The sequence below is a fragment of the Centroberyx affinis genome, unplaced genomic scaffold (genome assembly GCF_046629955.1).
Source record: "Centroberyx affinis isolate AG114_WGS23_722 - 3 ecotype Tasmania unplaced genomic scaffold, CSIRO-AGI_Caff_v1 ptg003745l_1, whole genome shotgun sequence".
Lineage (NCBI taxonomy): Eukaryota > Metazoa > Chordata > Actinopteri > Beryciformes > Berycidae > Centroberyx > Centroberyx affinis.
This window is the reverse complement of record NW_027281623.1, coordinates 12,040-30,070: the sequence shown is the minus strand read 5'-3', so window position 1 is coordinate 30,070 and position 18,031 is coordinate 12,040. Positions and strand designations below refer to the sequence as shown.

Genomic DNA, 18,031 nt, shown 5'->3' with positions numbered 1-18,031 from the left:
AAGGGTGAATGTTTTCTTTAAGCTCGCATGGCGGCTCGGCGCCCAGCACCCACCACTAAAAATAACTGTGTGAACCGCACTAAGAGGAAGCTACTCCTTCGTCCTCCTCCTCCTCCCTCCCTCCCTCCTCCCTTCTCCCAGCCCCCCCTCTCTCGCCTCTGTGTTCTCTTGTCTCCATGGCGATGGCAGCTTCACCGGGAGCGTACGAGCGGATTGGTCGGTGAGTAAGTGATGAAACGGTTCCGCCTAACCGCTGAAAACAAGCTATGAGACGGTGCTTCAAGTAACATGCATTTCCCTGGTGTTTTAGTGTTGAGCGTCTATGCAGTTTCTGGCCGATACAGCTTAGTGAATGTGAAAGTAGGATGCTGTGAGCCAGTTCGCTTTCAGGCTTCCCCCTTGGTCACGGGAATTCTTGGAATATCATGGAATATCCTGGGATTTTGAGAGGCGTGTTGCGTTTTCTATTAAAATACACAGTCTCTCCTGTAGGGAAAATGTTCTATTTGTAAGTGAACCAAATTGGGGGGAAAAACAGTCGCCGCCTCATCCGTTGCAGGGCATGACATGACTGTGAATAGCACAGGGTTGTGGTATGGAATTCCAGGAATGTCATGGAATTTAGAGAGGTTGTATTCTAGTAGGAAAGTACGGGATTTGATCAATTCTCTGGGGAAGTCGGGGAATATCAGGGAATTTAAACAAATAGGTCGCTTTACATGAGTATGTAAGAATGTGTTTTCCAAGATTTTTCACACATTTGTTTCATTAGATGGTTTTCAAGCCCAAATTGGTCTCAGATTGACTAGCTTTGAAATTGTCTTACATTTGGCTTTGGGAAACCTGGAGATTCCCTGGATGAAATCCTTTTTGAAAACTATAAATGAGAGTAGAATAACGGGTGAACAAGATCACAAGCATGATGAGTGTCATGCTCCCATCTACCTGACATTTGCCAATTGCCGGAACAGACGCTCTCATCTTTTGTGTTGTATTCCTCTGTTTTCTACTAACCGTTATGACTGGCACTGGACATCAAGCAACAATTACAACAGCAAAAATACAGATAAAGACTTGTTTCATGTTTCCACGGTGGCTATCACTGCTCATGCTAATACAGTTTATCTACTTATTAAAAAAAAAAAAAGTCAATATGAGATTAAATCAAGGCATGAATAACTTTTTAGAAAGTCAGAAAGTGATTGAAATAACCTCATTTTAGAGATATGCCAATTGCGAGAAACACACTTTGGACTGAATTAAGGACAGAATCAAAAATGACTCCGGCTGGTTTGATATTAGCCATCAGTTTGACGTTATGAATGCTGAATTTTTAAGCTCCCATATTATTTACTTTTCAGAAGCTTCCTTTGTATTGTACCATTTTGTTTTTATTTGGGAACACCTTGACTTGATTATGTCTCAGGATAGGAATGATATGGAATGATATCCAATGCAGTTGTGTCTCTTCGGCATGGCGATGCAGAGAAATATTATGAAGTCAACAAATTATAAGAGGGAGCATATTAATAGAGACCAATGTTTTTGAAGGCAGTTACCTATATGTCTGTATTGATAGCTGATATGTTGTGCCTTATTCAGTATCTTTGACATGGTTGTTTAGGCTATTTGATATTTTCACTGTTTCATCTCCTCACTGAAATAGAGAAGTATTTATTCCTTTCATCACATCTAGTCCTCTTGGCTCTGCACACTCATAGCCAGTCAGTCTATCCAGTTACTGTAGCCCCCCCCCATCAGAGGTATTGATCTGGAAGCGGGATAGTGGTCCAGCACAGAGACCGACCAAACAAGTAGGTAGAAACATCAAAGGGAACCAGGCTTTTATCTTTCTGTCCTGGCAAGTTTCTTCTCTGTTTTGTTTCTCCACAATAAAAGCCCCTGGCCACTGGCCAGTAGAGAGCTACCTCCCTTTTCCACACTTGTTTATTGTCCAACCACACTGCTGTTACTATACTACCTGCCATTCCTGTTAGTGCACACATGCACGAATGCACGCACACACACATATACACACTTGTCTATATTTTTATCTTTTTATCTTTTATCGGCTTTTTATTGTTTCTTTATCGTCTTTTTATCATCTTTCTATTCTCTTTTTAAGTCTTTTATCTTAACTCTGTCTTAATTCTATCTTACTTTTATTCTATTTTACTGTTTATTTTGTTTTTCATCCTACAATCCCTGTTTATTATTGTTTTATTGCCTTTTAAATTCATAATTTGAGAATTCTGCTTTTATTTTGTCTGTCAAAGCACTTTGTAAACTCTGTTTTTAAAGGTGCTATATAATAAAGTTATTATTATTATTATTATTATTATTATTATATTTTGGCATCTTTTGTTGCCCTACTCACATTGAGAAATGGGATAAAGGACTCATTGCTGTGATTCTAGTCTACATGCAAAGTTTTATGGTAATATGCCCAAGTCAGTCTGTTTAAGAGCTTAAGATGGATCATTAAGCAATGAGTGTCTAATAAGAGTTTAGTTGGCAGTGGTTATTGCCTATCTGACACCAGGGTGTGTGTAGGTGTTTGATGTTATATGGATGAAGAAGAGCAGCATTAAGCTCCAGCACAATATGTCGACATCTCCATTTAAGCCTCGCTGATGATGTGGCACTGAGCCCTGGGATGCCGAGGATCGGCTGTGTGCGAGTGTGTGCGTGTGTGTGTGTGTGTGTGAGATAACATTTGTCAGACAGGATGTGGACCTAAAGATGCTGGGTTGTTCCACAGCATAAGCCACGCTTTGAATAGGTCATTTCTGATCCATTTATCCGGACTTAGAAACACTCCTCCACCAAAAGCTGATTTCACGATCAAAGCCGAGCTCTCGTGGCATTTCCTACACCTGCTCCGAGAGCCTATGGCTGTCAGAGCCTTAGCCATAGGCTTCTGATGTGTGACTGTGAAGTCAAACGTTTAGTCAACTTTGCGTCGGGCACGGTTGATGAAAGGGCAGAAATAAAGCCTTGGCACCAGTGCTGCCCCAAGGGAAGAGAGAAGGGCTGAGTGGCATCATCAGCACTGCTGGATGCATAATGTGTGTAGAAACGTATCTTCTTTTAAGATACACCCGAAAACTCGTTGTCATAACATTGAATTTAACTGATGACTTGGCAGTTCTGTCGTAAAACCAGAATTGTAATTATCATAATAACAAGTGACATGCTTGTCAGCTGTGAGCGTTTTGGCAAATGAATACATAACAATGAAATATCAAATCAGCTCAGCACTACTTAACAACTAACGCTACTGCTAACATCCACATAGCAAGGCCTCCTACACTAACGTTACACTGGCAACAAAGGATTAAGCCCCCTTACAATAATTATTCATTTATATAGCACTTTTTTCCAAAAGCTTTTCAAAAGAGCCTTTGTTCTCAGACAGAGCTCTGAAGCTGTGGAACGCCCCGCCTAACACTTCATTTTATGTTTTCTTCATGTTTGGTTTCATTTTTAATCTCTTAACCTGTTCATCAAAGCTCAAACTAGCACCAGAAATCGCAAAATATCAAAGTTTAAGTCTATAATCCCTAACACTGAAGATGGCCCTTGAGATATTAGAGATCTTTGAAATACGGTCAGAGAGATATCCTACTCTTGCATCCTCAACCACTTTCTGGCACTTCAACTTTCAAGTCCTTCATTAGGCCTATATTGTAGAGCACTTGTCGTTTATTAGCCTTTCATTTGCGTCTGGTTTTTGTAATCTCTCTTTATGGCGCCAGTGTTTTCGTTTAGCCGTGGCAGCGTTTTTATTCTTGATTTTTGTGGAGCAGCTGTGTCAAGAATACTCAAGCAAGTGCTATTAAAATGATCAACAAGCTCCTCCATTCATTGAGCGGACACACTCGAGAAAGCGTTGGAAGCAGTTGCCAAAAAAGGCCTCCATGAATTTGCTGGTAGAAGAATGATTGTAGATGTGGGAGCAGGCTAGAGAAAAGGTAAAGTCAGGAGTATATTAAAAACAATTTATTCTGTTCAGATACAAACATTTCTTTGAGTGCAACATCAATACGAAGTCATGGGTATGTTCCCTTATATGGGTAGGTTCCCTAACACAGTGGTTCTCAACGTGGGGTCCGGGGACCACCGGGGGTCCTTGAGGGGGTTCCAGGTGGCCCCCTGATGAATTGTTAAACACCAAGTTAACACAATTAGAGAATGTAGAAGAATGACTGTTTTGATCATAGTTTCTCTGTTATCTCTCTACCTACAATACAGATAGTCATGGAATTCTGGACAAAATCATATCTGACAATAAAAATATTCACAGACTCGGGTCCGAGAGACAAAACCTCATCAAACGGGGGTCCGTACCGTAGCTCTGATGTGGACTAAATTAAGGGTCCTTCATATGAAAAAGGTTGAGAACCACTGCCCTAACACACTGTGAGCTAAATTAAAAGACTCTATAAAATTCATAAAATCAGCAAGCACATTGGACAAGCATCAGACAAGCCTGGGCTGGTAGAGGCATGAATAATTTGAGTGTTTATCGCTCTTTGTTGGGCGTCAAATATTGCTGAGCGGCCCAAACCCTAAGCTGTACTATTAGCTGCTCTTTGGGCTTTAGTTTGATGGTGTACTCAGCGGTAATTGAACTGCTAATAGGACTAAGCCTGCGGTGCCATAAATATGAATTGCTATAATAATATGACATGCACTATTCCTCTTGGGCCTTTCTCTTTACTGTAGCTGATGGTCTGGCAATATGACTGATTTGTTCTCCCAATGTAAAGCATATTGTAACTTTACATTACCATTGTCGTTTGATGCACTGAGGTCCAACATAACACTGAGAAAACAGACAGAAGCAATGCAGCCTGGAGCAAATATAGACTGAAGAGATAGGTGTGTGTGTGTGTGTGTGTGTGTGTGTGTGTGTGACGTCAGTTGGTCAACAAGCTGTGAGTCACTGTCTCGAGTTCAGGACAGGCGAAGGTTGAAAGACAGACGGAGAAGGAGAGACAAAGGCAGAAAGAAACCGAGAGACACAGAGCTGTACTTTTCACCGTCCGCCCTCTTCGTCGCTCCCTCCCTCCCTCCCTTCTTTTCTCCCTCTGTCTCTCTCACCTCTCTACCTCCTCAGCCTCTCCTCTAGCTCGTCCTCCTCCCGACTCGTGTCATTCTTTCCCTGTGTGTTTCGGAGCTACACATTGGACTTCTTCTCTAATTGTACAAATCCGATGTATTCGTTTTCAAGAGCGTATGGCATAGCCGTTTTAACATTTAATGGAACCACACTTCCTACCTGTAATTACATATTAGATATCCATAATAGCATTTCTCCTAGTCAAAATTGTATTCTCACTAGTCAGAATGGTAATCAAAGATATCCACAATAACATTCTTACTAGTAGAAATTGTATTTCAAGATATCTACAACTTTGATTGGACTAGTCAAAACAAAATTTAAGAAATCTAAAAATCCTTAAAAAGTGTAAGTGGCCGTTTCAACATTTAATAGCTAGACTGGATATGTATTGCAGATATCTGTAATTCAATTCTTCCTAGTCAAAAAGAACATTTCAGATATCCACAATGACATTCTTCCTAGGACAAATGACGTCACTTTTGCCATTCATGTGTGTTGGGCTTTCAATTTCAGATATCCACAGTTGCATTTTTGACATCCAGAATGTTCATTCTGGATGTCAAAAATGCAATCTCTGCAATTTTATCAGAATTTTTTCAGATATCCAAAATGAAAAACCATTCCAGATATCCATAATGTAATTTTGAATATCCAAAAAACATTGTGACTAGTAAAAATGTCATTACGGATATCCACAATTGGCATGATGACTAGTAAAAATGCAATGTCAGATATCTACGATTAGAATTATGACTAGAAACAATGCAATTGCAGATATCCACAAATGTATTGTGGATATCTGTTGACGGGTAGATAGGACGCCGTTTTCATTTTGGATATCTGAAATTAAAATTATGACTAGTAACCATTGGATAGTGGATATCTGAAATGACAATTGTGGATAGGAAGAATGTCATTGTGGATATCTGAAATGTTCTTTTTGACTAGGAAGAATTGAACTCCAGATATCTGCAATACATATCCAGCCTAGCTATTAAATGTTAAAACGGCTTGCCATAAGAGCGTATTCTCTCATCTTTGGTCTTCAAATCTCTGTAGATAGAGTGTGTGTATATATTCTGTATATATTCCACCGCACAGCCTCACGTTTACTCCATGGAAGGCTGAAACACAAAAGGAGGAGTACTTGGCCTGAATATTTTTACTGTGATCACACTGTCACTGGTAGCCAGACCTGTAGAAAAACATTGTCAGATGGAGTGAAGTACACTGACTGTACAATGTGACTGTACAGCACAGAAACTAGAACCGTAAGGGGATTCTATTTTTGGTATAACGCTACAATACGCTGTGATGTTTTGCGTTGAGCTGCGGAGGGACTGGAGTCCACACATTGCATTTTTAATGATTCTTACGTAACCGAGGCTTCTGATACGGAGCGGGTTTTTGATACGGAACAGGCTTCGGTTTGTTCGGCTGTTCGGTACAGGAGACGGCCCGCTCACCGAAGCTTTGAAGCTAATGCAGACTGCGGCGGTTCACCTTGGCGCTGACCTCAAGGTTACAGCTCAGTCCTCAGCGAGCATTTCAATCAAATGTTCTCTGTAGGAGTGTTTTGCAAACGGTCTCACAATTCCTTCAACCCCCATGAAACCAAGATTATTCAGCTGTATGTGTATGTTTGTGTGCATGTGTGCACCCTTTTGAACGATACAGGCTGATCACAGAGCAGTTTAGTCACAACCCCAAGTCCGTGGTCACATAGGACTTTTAGTTTTTGTTTTTTTTTCAGTTATTTTCAATGGATTGGTTGTGGCAGCTACGTGTCTCATCCAAACTGTGTGTCTCTTTCTGGACATGGTGCGTTTTGTGGCACTGTCTTATACTGTAAGACTTATTATACTATATCAAATGTCACGGGAATACCACGGAAAATATCGCAATATTAACGAAATATCGCAATATTTTCCGTGGTATTGAATATTGCCCTGGGAAAAAAAAGGGGGAAAAAAAAGGTTGAACGATTTTGAAAAAATATCTAATTGCGATTATTTTGACTGATATTGCAATTGCGATATGATTTGCGGGAATGATAATTTTTACATCATTGAGAAGGTTGAGAATCACTGCTCTGAACAATCCAGAGAACAGTATTTTGTTTTTGACCATATATGATAAATGCATCCCACCATCTCTGATTCACTCTGTCTCATTCTTGCAAACCTAGTGTTGTCCTGGTACCCAGTCACAACCCATTTTGGATAATACAGTCAGAAGGACTAGACCTTACTAATCTACCATCACCCCCGCTCTCTCTACCCTCCCTACCCCCCCCCATCTCTCAGCATCCATCCCTCTCTCACAGTTCATTCCTGCAGACTACTTTAACCACACGATGACGTCTTTGGCCACAGCAAGCTTCTCAACCTACACAAACAGGAAAAAAATAGGTTTAATGTTGCACTGCCAATATGCCCTCAGACTGTTGAAGCCGTCTTTACATACAGCACTTCTGGTCCTGCAGAAAGGCTGTTCCCATCTGATGCTGAATTCTTAGTAAAGATGACAACCTGGAAACAAACAAGGCTTTCCCTTCCCTGACCCACCTTTCAACACTCGTCCAGTCTTCATATCCCAATGCATGTAACTGCAGTGGCTAATAGATGTTGCTACTAGATTGAACTAGCAAATTGTACCCAAGGACACGTAGAATAAACACATTTTTCTACAGCCATTATACAATGCTATCAAAATTGATTATTGGTTATATTTATCTCCAAAGCAAACCTCTAAGGCCGAAGTCAGATGTTTCTAAGGAGATGACTCTGAAGGTGGCAATATCCTCTAATGCAGTGGTTCTCAACCTTTTTCATATCAAGGACCCCTAATTTGGTCCACATTAGGGCCACGAACCCCTATTTGATGAGATTTTGTCTCTCAAACCCAAATCTGAGAATATTTTTATTGTCAGATACGATTTTGTCCAGAATTCCACGACTATCTGTATTGTAGGTAGAGAGATAACAGAGAAACTATGATCAAAACAGTCATTCTTCTACATTCTCTAATTGTGTTAACTTCTTGTAAATGAAAGAATGGTGAAGTTTAACAATTCATCAGTTTGCTGGGGACCGCTCGGAACCCCCTCAAGGACCCCTGGTGGTCCCCGGACCCCACGTTGAGAACCCCTGCTCTGTAAACACAAACATGTCCATAGTAAATGTAGTGTAGCACAGGCGTCATGTACACTCTAAGCCAACGCTACGTGAACGCTACATGTACACTACACCTAAAAGACAACCTGGTGTGCCTAACTCCTGGGTCTCCATTGTAAGTCTATGTAAAGCCAATGTTACAGCTACGCTACATGTGTCTAACTCCTGGGTCTTTGTTGCAATCTATGTAAAGCCAATGTTACAGTTATGCTACATGTGTCTAACTCCTGGGTCTTCATTGTAAGCCTGTGTAAAGCCAATGTTACAGTTACGCTACATGTGTCTAACTCCTGGGTCTCCATTGTAAGTCTATGAAAAGCCAAAGTTACAGTTACGCTACATGTGTCTAACTCCTGGGTCTCCATTGTAAGTCTATGAAAAGCCAAAGTTACAGCTACGCTACATGTGTCTAACTCCTGGGTCTCCATTGTAAGTCTATGTAAAGCCAATGTTACAGCTACGCTACATGTGTCTAACTCCTGGGTCTCCATTGTAAGTCTATGTAAAGCCAATGTTACAGCTACGCTACATGTGTCTAACTCCTGGGTCTCCATTGTAAGTCTATGTAAAGCCAATGTTACAGCTACGCTACATGTGTCTAACTCCTGGGTCTCCATTGTAAGTCTATGTAAAGCCAATGTTACAGCTACGCTACATGTGTCTAACTCCTGAGTCTTCGTTGGAAGTCTATGTAAAGCCAATGGGACTGGGACAGAAAGCTAGAGAGCTAGAAAAAACAACACATTTCAGAATGATAGGCCTATCATTCAGAGCAGCAGCCATTTTGTAATAACATGCTCAATAGTTGAACTAGTACAGCACTGATGCCTTGGTCCCCCTGCTCAATTAAGTCTCTCTCTCCCTCTCTCTCTCTCTCTCTCTCTCTCTCTCTCTCTCTCTCTCTCTCTCCCAGGTGAAGAAGTTGACCCGGTACCTGGATCCGAACGCTCACGGGAAGATCAACTTCAAGGATTTTTGCCACGGAGTGTTCGCTATCAAAGGTGAGAGTTGTCGACGCGAATTGCTCTCCTCTCCTCTCCTCTCCTCCGCTTTGATCCAAGGGAATCCCTCTTTTCCATCTCTGGACACGCATCTCTGGATCTCCGCCATTAGAAAAAGGACTTTAACTTTGAAGCGACTGAATTCCAGCTACAAAGGCAGCTACACAGGCCGGTCATATTAAGTCGAATGCCAATTTCACAGTGTGTGTCGGCTTTAAAAGAGCTCCGCTTTTATGTGTGACTTTTATAATATGAGCATCATGAGGCAGCTAACAGACGGCCTGCTGCCATCACTTCAGCACCCCTAAGGAGCATTACCCAGTCATTTTCTTTTTTTTTTTATTGAACAAAGTGTTTATTGCTACTTATGCACATTCGAATTGTACACAGCTGCCTTGTCAGGAAACGAAAACAAAAACAACATGAAATCCAAAAAAAAATTTTTTTAAGGGGAACTATTCACAGTTCGGCAAACACATAGAGAGGAGTCTCCAAATAAAAATAAAAAATAAATAAATATATACATAAATTAAAGAAAAGTACCTTAAAAGAAACAGATATTAATCTTGGCCAAATTCACATTTAAGTCAGTACAGCTTCTTATCACATTGGTAATCTAATCTAATCTTTTCCATTGAGTACACTCTCATTAACCTATCTTGCCATTGATGGAAGGTGGGTGGCAGTGGTTTGAGCCAAGATAAAGTTATCTTTTTTTTTTTTTGCCACCAATAAAAGGATATGCAGCAAGTAAGCCTTTCTCTTTTCCATAGCTCCATCAGGGATTGCTCCTATAATATAATACAATGGGTCTAACGGTAAATCAGTGTTCAAAATGCCAAGTATTTCTGTATGAATCCCTTCCCAGTATGACTTCTCTCCAACCTGTTTACAGTCCCTCCAGCACAAATTTGACTTCTATCATATTTTGCTACAATGAAAGGAGTTCTAAAATACCTCATTTTTAATTTCCAGTTGAATTCTTTCCATAGTGGGCTACTAGTTATTTTATGTCCCCCTTCACACACGTCTTCCCATGTTTCATCATCAATAATAACATTCATCTCCAGCTCCCACTTTTCTTTTATGTCCAGAGTATTCCCTGATATGTGTAATTGTAAACATTTCTAAATTTGTGACCCGATTTTCGTGCTACTCTTTACCCAGTCATTGCTAACCTCGCTATTAATCTCAACAGTAATAATCTGCTAATGGGACAGCTGACTCTAACCACTTTGCAGTTCAGAAAACAAACTGCACCAGCAATCAATTGACTTGATTGCGGGAAACAGTTTTACCAGGAGCTGAGTGTGTGACCCCCCCACACTTAACCCCCCTTGACTTACACTTAACACTTAACCCAGCTATGCCACCAAATGCTACATGCTGTCTGTCATGGGATACATTTATTTTGGGCTTCAGCATTCATTTTTCAAAAGAACATTTCTATATCGGCTAGGGCTGCAATTATGATTATTTTTTTTTATTTTTTTTTTTACATTAATCGATTAATCATTTACTCGGTAAAATGTCAAAAAATAATGACAAATGCTCATCACAAGTTCCCAGAGCCTAAAGTGATTCTTTGAATGTCTTTCTTAGTCTGATGAGCAGCCAAAAAAAACCCCAAAGTAATAATTTTACAGTGATATGAAATAGAGAAAAGCAGCAAATCTTAACATCTGTGAAGATATAAGGAGCAAAAGCTTGGTATTTTTACTTGATAAATGACAAAAACGATTAATCAATTATCGTCCAATTAATCGCATTGTTTCAGCTCTAATATCAGCTGTCAGTTATATCACACACACACACACACACACACACACACACACACACATAAAGACAACACCGACACAGACTCACACATACACGCACACACAATGTGCCCACTCATAAAGACAAAACACACAACCAACAGACACATGAGGCGACCTTGTGCCAGGATGTATACACACACACACACACACACACACACACACACACACACACACACACACACACACAACATACACACTTGAGTGAGTGCTGCTCTTTTGGTGGCACATCGTTATATTCAAGGTTATAGATTTGATGTATTTTAGTGCCAAAAAGCCTACATGGTTAAATATCAAGCACAACACACATGAACATGAAATGAAACATTTCTGTTGTGGCTAACTCTAGCACATTTAGAGAAATGTTTATTAATGTGCATGATCCCTGTTAAATAAACCAATTAAATACAGTAATAATCTAGTACAATAAAATGAAAAGAAATAAATAGTCCCTGGTCTGGGCTCACTCATGGAGGAATCTGATCTAATCCACCTAGACATTGTCACTCACTGGTTTTACCTCTTCCCCCACATCTTTCTTTCTTTCTTTCTTTCTTTCTTCCCTTCTTTCTTTCTTTCTTTCTTTCTTCCTTTCTTTCTTTCTTTCTTTCTTTCTTTCTTTCTTCCTCCTTTCGTTCTTTATTCCTTTCTTTCTTTCTTCGTTTCCTTCCTTTCTTTCCTTCTTTCTTTCTTCCTTTCTTTCTTTCTTTTCTTTCTTTCTTTCTTTCTTCTTTCTTCTTTCTTTCTTTCTTTCTTCCTTTCCTTCTTTCTTTCCTTCTTTCTTTCTTTCTTTCTTCCTTTCTTTCCTTCCTTCTTTCTTTCTTTCTTCCTTTCCTTCCTTCTTTCTTTCTTTCTTCCTTTCCTTCTTTCTTTCTTCCTTTCCTTCTTTCTTTCTTTCTTTCTTTCTTTCTTTCTTCCTTCTTTCTTTCTTTCCTTCCTTCTTTCTTTCCTTCTTTCTTCCTTTCTTCCTTTCCTTCTTTCTTTCTTTCTTTCTTTCTTTCTTTCTTTCCTTCTTTCTTCCTTTCTTCCTTTCCTTCTTTCTTTCTTCCTTTCCTTCTTTCTGTCTTTCTTTCTTCCTTCCTTCCTTTCTGCTAGGTTGTGAGGAGATGTTGAAGTCGGCCCTGGGTCCTCGCAGTCTGGCCTCCAGCCAGCCGTCTGTCACGGACAACGGCTACATTTACCAGGTAAAGTCCACTTTCCTTTTCACTTTTCCTGTAGACTCAGTAGACCAGAATGCAATGCAGCCCGGCTTCCATTGAATGCAGCAAGTTCAGGCAGGAAATGTAGGAAATCACTAAGTGGAATAGACAGGTCAGGTTGAGGGAAGGTGGGGAAACTAAAAAAATTCCAGCACTTCATCACAAAATAACTCCTGGAATGCATTGAACATCACAGATTGATGATATGTAAGTGTAAGAGGATCCAATGGGGGTGTTTTCTTTTAGCATCTTTTGACATCTTTCTTAATGAGACAATGTATATCGGTGGTTCTCAACGTGGGGTCCGGGGACCACCAGGGGTCCTTTAGGGGGTTCCAGGGGGTCCCCAGCAAACTGATGAATTGTTAAACTTCAGCATGATTTCATTTACAAGAAGTTAACACAGTTAGAGAATGTAGAAGAATGACTGTTTTGATCATAGTTTCTCTGTTATCTCTCTACCTGCAATACAGATAGTCATGGAATTCTGGACAAAATCATATCTAGCAATAAAAATATTCTCAGATTTGGGTCTGAGAGACAAAATATCATCAAATGGGCGTCTGTGGCTCTAATGTGGACTAAATTAGGGTCCTTGATATGAAAAAGGTTGAGAATCACTGATGTAGATTACTTCAATGTATCATGCTGTATATTAATCCTTCAATTCATATCATGCATGGCAATTGTTCTATATTTGAAATACTAGAGCAGGTGTCTCCTCATTCCACTAGGAATGTTGCATATCATTTACTGCTGAACTGATACTCCAACTATAGTAGATGGGATTTGTTCTTTGTACTGCTACTGTATTGATTGGACTGATTGAGTTACCACACTGCGAGAGTTTATAGTGTGTGTGTATGTGTGTGTGGAAGTATTTTAAACTGCATGCAGATGTGTATGGATTATCTTAGACTGCCTGCTGCCATCATTTCACACCCCTCATGAAAATGGTATAGCAATGCTTAGCAGGTGATGCAAGACTGCCTGCTGTTAATTCAGTGGATCTAGATGGATGGTGTTTGGAAGTGGGTTGGACCAGTTGTTGTGTATGTGTGTGTGTGGTCAATGGACATTTCGCCGTTTTCAAGTTTGCAAGTGTAGTTTGGTTTATAAATTGTTTTCAAATGGCGTCATTTATTTTAAGTCTTGCATTTATACATGACAATTGTTTTACTCAGTTGAAGCGCCAAATAAGACAACACCTTCTCAAAAGAATCCAACATTTTGAAGCTTTTTAAAGGATGAGTTCAGCGATTTTGGACCAGTACTTGGACCCACTGACAATATTGACTAAAGAGTGGGACTGACTCTGTCATTGATGTGGATAAATGTTTTTCTTTCTTGGATTTTTAGAGGTGTATGAGTTGAATAAGGTTGTTCATAGCAAAATTCAAAATATGAATGACATCAAGCCAAAGGAAATTGATCGATTGAGTGGGCCCCACTGACTTGGGTTACCTGCAGTTACACAACAATACCATAGGTGGTGATAGCATGGCCACTCCTATACTGTACTGCAGTGAATCCCAAATCTCACTACAGAGGAAGAGAGTCGGGAGTGGCAGCTTGGCTGTTTGGTAGCTTCCTAGAAAGTTGACTTCTTTACCAAGATGTTCTCAAACCCAGCCACCACTGTAAGTACGACAACCACTGCTTGATTTGGATAAACACTCCAAAAGTCTAGTTTTACAAGCTACCAGTTGCACTGGAAGAAGTTGAACTACAGCAAAGCTTCACTCAAGGCAAACCTAGTTAATAAAAGTTATTGAGGAAAAGTAGTTCAAACTACTTTGTAAGAAATGATCTTACCTCTCATTTCAATACAAAATCAGTTTCAGAAAAAGCAAGCTGATTTTATTTACTTTTATTTATATAGTATTTACTTCATTGCCAAGTCAGAAGTTGCAAAGACCCTTTTATTTCTTAAAGTTTCCATCCAACAGAAAGTTGCCATTCCTTCCATTTTTCTCTGTAGAAAACCAAACAGTGTAGTTTGGTTTGGAGTTTAGCTCCAGACTGAGTGTAAATGTAGGAGTGATGGGCATTACATCCAACAGAAGGTTAACACTGTGATGAAGCCAGATGGGCTTAATTGATTTGGACTCACATTCATTCACTTCTGTTTTGTTAACATCCTAATCAGTGGTATTTTTGCAGTCATGTGACTTTGTATTATATGACACTGCCCAGGTCACAAAAAGGATTTGACACAATTGCGGCCCAATTCAACATCACCAGCTTCAGGCCAGAATCAGCCCGTTGCTGGAGGGATTGTGGCCTGATGCTGGTGGAGCAACCTGGGTCCTTGCCAAAGTCAAAGAAAATACACTCAGTCCATTGACAGTCTAGCATTCTTCTGCTTCTGCAGCCAATTAATGCAGAGTGTCAGAGCCGAGTGCCCTGACACTCAGCCAGAACTGAGTCAGCATGCTACCTGGGTGCAGATGTAGATATGCTCATTTTAGTTAGCAAAACTATTTCCCTTGAGGTAAGGTTTGCTGGAGTTTAGAGCTGCAAGGATTAATCGATTAATCGATTAGTTGTCAACTATTAAATTAATCGCCAACTATTTTGATAATCGATTATTCGGTTTGAGTAATTTTTTAAGAAAAATAAGTCAAAATTCTCTGATTCCAGCTTCTTAAATGTGAATATTTTCTGGTTTCTTTCCTCCTCTATGACAGTAAACTGAATATCTTTGGGTTGTGGACAAAACAAGACATTTGAGGACGTCATCTTGGGCTTTGGGAAACACTGATCCACATTTTTCACAATTTTCTGACATTTTATAGACCAAACAACTAATCGATTAATCGAGAAGATAATCGACAGATTAATCGACAATGAAAATAATCGTTAGTTGCAGCCCTAGTGGAGTTCAACTTCTTCCAATATGAACTATCTGGTAGCTTGGACTTTCAAAGTAGCTTCTAACTAACACTGGCAACACTCAGACATATTAAATAGAAATATACAAATAAAATGTACAATGCTACAAATGATATATTGTAAAATTGCAGAAATTATAAAAAAAATTCTATATATACTGTATATATATGCATACAATATATAACATAGATCAGTGTGTGTGTGTATGTTGCAGTGCATGACTGCTGATGTCACTGCAAGAGATCGGCCCAGCTGAACAGTTGCCTAGCAACAACCTGAAGAGAGCGAGGGAGAGAGAGAGAGAGTGAGAGAGAGGGAGGGAGGTGTGGCTTTGTCCCGGCAACTGTTGCCAACGCCAAAGCGGCAGTGTGTTTTCAAATCTGAATGACTGAGCTGCAGTGATACGTGTGTGTGTGTGTGTGTGTATGTGTGTGTGTGTGTGCGAGATTCATGTATTGAAGCCACAGTAGCACACTGAGCTTCAGGAACACAGTGGATTTTGGTATTGACCGGACCATTAAGGATACAGTGTCTGAGTGTGTCTGTGGAGAACACACACACACACACACAGGCACGCACTGGTGTGTATGGTAACTGGCGGCTTGGGACTGGGGGAGGACACACACATGTTTGGTAAGGTGTGTTTTTACAGATTCAGAAAATTGTTTTTTATTGCGGAGGGAATGAGTGATTTCTTGGAGTGGTGTGTGTGTGTGTGTGGATTCACTGGACACTGGATTAGCTGTGTCTGAACTAGGGATGTACTGTGTGTGTGTGTGTGTGTGTATTATGTAGCGTTGTCTTCATCACTGTACTCAGTCGGCTGGGTGTGTGCGTACATCTATTTGTCAGTGAGTGTATGCCTATGTTTGTGCAGTGTGTGTCTGTGCATGCATTTATGATAAGTGTGTGTGTCTAATGCCTTATGACTAGAGACATTAGACATGTGACATTTAAATCCACAGCTTTTTGTCCTGTTATTTTCACAATCCAGCCTTACACCACAGTCTATTGTTAAGTTTATAGCCTAGGAGGTATAGCTTGTTATAATCTTGATTGATTGATTTAATGTAGTTGTTAAATTAAACTCCAACATAAAGTGTCTTAATAGGGTATTTGCTTCATTCACATGGCGGCCATATTTGATTTACATCATACTTGGGGTGGTAAACACTACCTTGAAGACAGAGAAGCAGATGGAAACAGGCAAACTAAACCGGTCTTTGGACAAAAAACTACACCAAAACGATCCATGTATCTGGTGGAGCAAGTCCTGACCAAAGTTTTTAAGTTTTAACCATCTATCGTTAACGCTAGTGTGAGCCAGTGGTTCTCAAAGTGGGGTCCGGGGACCACCAGGGGTCCTTGAGGGGGTTCCAGGGGGTCCCCATGCAAATTGGATGAATTGTTAAACTTCACCATTATAACACAATTAGAGAATGTAGAAGAATGACTGTTTTGATCCTAGTTTCTCTGTTATCTCTCTACCTACAATACAGATAGTCATGGAATTCTGGACAAAATCATATCTAACAATAAAAGTATGCTCAGATTTGGGTCAAAATCGAAACAAATGGGGGTCCGTGGCTCTAATGTGTGCTAAATTAGGGGTCCTTGATATGAAAAAGGTTGAGAATCACTGGTGTGAGCTAGCAGACACAGCTAGCATAAACATGTTGACTGTCAAAGAAGCACCACTAAACATATGAAACATAATATTAGCATATTACCAATACTAAAGTTAAAGGCTAGTGATGCTAACAATTTGTATTTTGTGTGTTTGGAGAGAAATCCAAAGCTCCTGTCCAACATTCCCCAACAATCAGCCTACTTTCTACATGACCCATAGCATGATGGGATGTTAATTGCCTCATTATCTTAGGGAGCACACCTGTATACCTTTGTATTTACCCTTCAACTCTCCTCCATTTTTTTTCTGTTTCCATTTCTCTCTCTCACACACCCTTTCATCTCAGACAAAAACATGTGTATAATTGATGACAGTGAATGAAAGCTACGTGGCTGTCCCTAAGAGACCATACCACCTCTGTTGGAATGTTACACACACACACACACACAGACACACACACACGCACACACACTTTGAAGTGCTAAGTGAGTGGGCAGAGGGGAAGAGAGCTGCTGTTTCTGTCTTTGTACATGAAAAGCGTGTGTGTGTGTGTGACAGGGCGTGCACCTTCCCATGGTACCACGGTCGGGTGAGGCCAGACAGGCACATGCATTATTAATAAACGCACCCACACACACATACACACAGATCTAGGGCATGCTACACCCATATGCTTACTCTGTGTCCCACTCTACTTCTAATAAATATACCCAGGAGGCCATTTTCAGTTCAAATACTAAAGGTGCACTGATAGGATAGTATCAGGGTGACTGCGAGTTTCATCAAGTTAAACTGTTTAAGACCTTTTTTTTTTTTTTTTTTTTTTTTTTAGTTTGAACATTTTTTATTGAGATACAGAAACATTTGTAAATATGCAAATTATGACAGTACAGATATCATCTCTTTTTTAAGACTGACAAAAGCAGACAAAAGACAAACAAGTAAACATTATGTGAGGGGAGGGGGGGATACAGAAAAGAAGAAGTAAAATAAGAAACAATGTATAGTCAAAATTCCACATATATGTTTAAGACCTTTTTAATGCCAGTTAGACAGTACGCTACATGGCCAAAAGTATGTGGACACCCCTTCGAATTAGTAGATTTGGCTATTTCTGCCACACCCATCACTGATGGGTATATAAAATCAAGCAGGGCTGCAACTAACGATTATTTTCATTGTCGA

The 18,031-nt window shown here is 40.0% G+C and overlaps 1 protein-coding gene across 2 annotated transcripts in view; it reads left to right on the top strand.

Annotated features, from left to right (window-relative positions):
• Positions 1-18,031, top strand: part of rab11fip4a (RAB11 family interacting protein 4 (class II) a) — a 32,753-nt gene that overhangs the window by 3,904 nt on the left and 10,818 nt on the right. For both annotated transcript variants that reach the window (XM_071540923.1, XM_071540924.1), the window contains exons 2-3: positions 9,218-9,305; positions 12,218-12,306. In XM_071540923.1, coding sequence (XP_071397024.1) covers positions 9,218-9,305; positions 12,218-12,306 — 177 coding nt within the window. The remainder of the gene's footprint in view (positions 1-9,217; positions 9,306-12,217; positions 12,307-18,031) is intronic.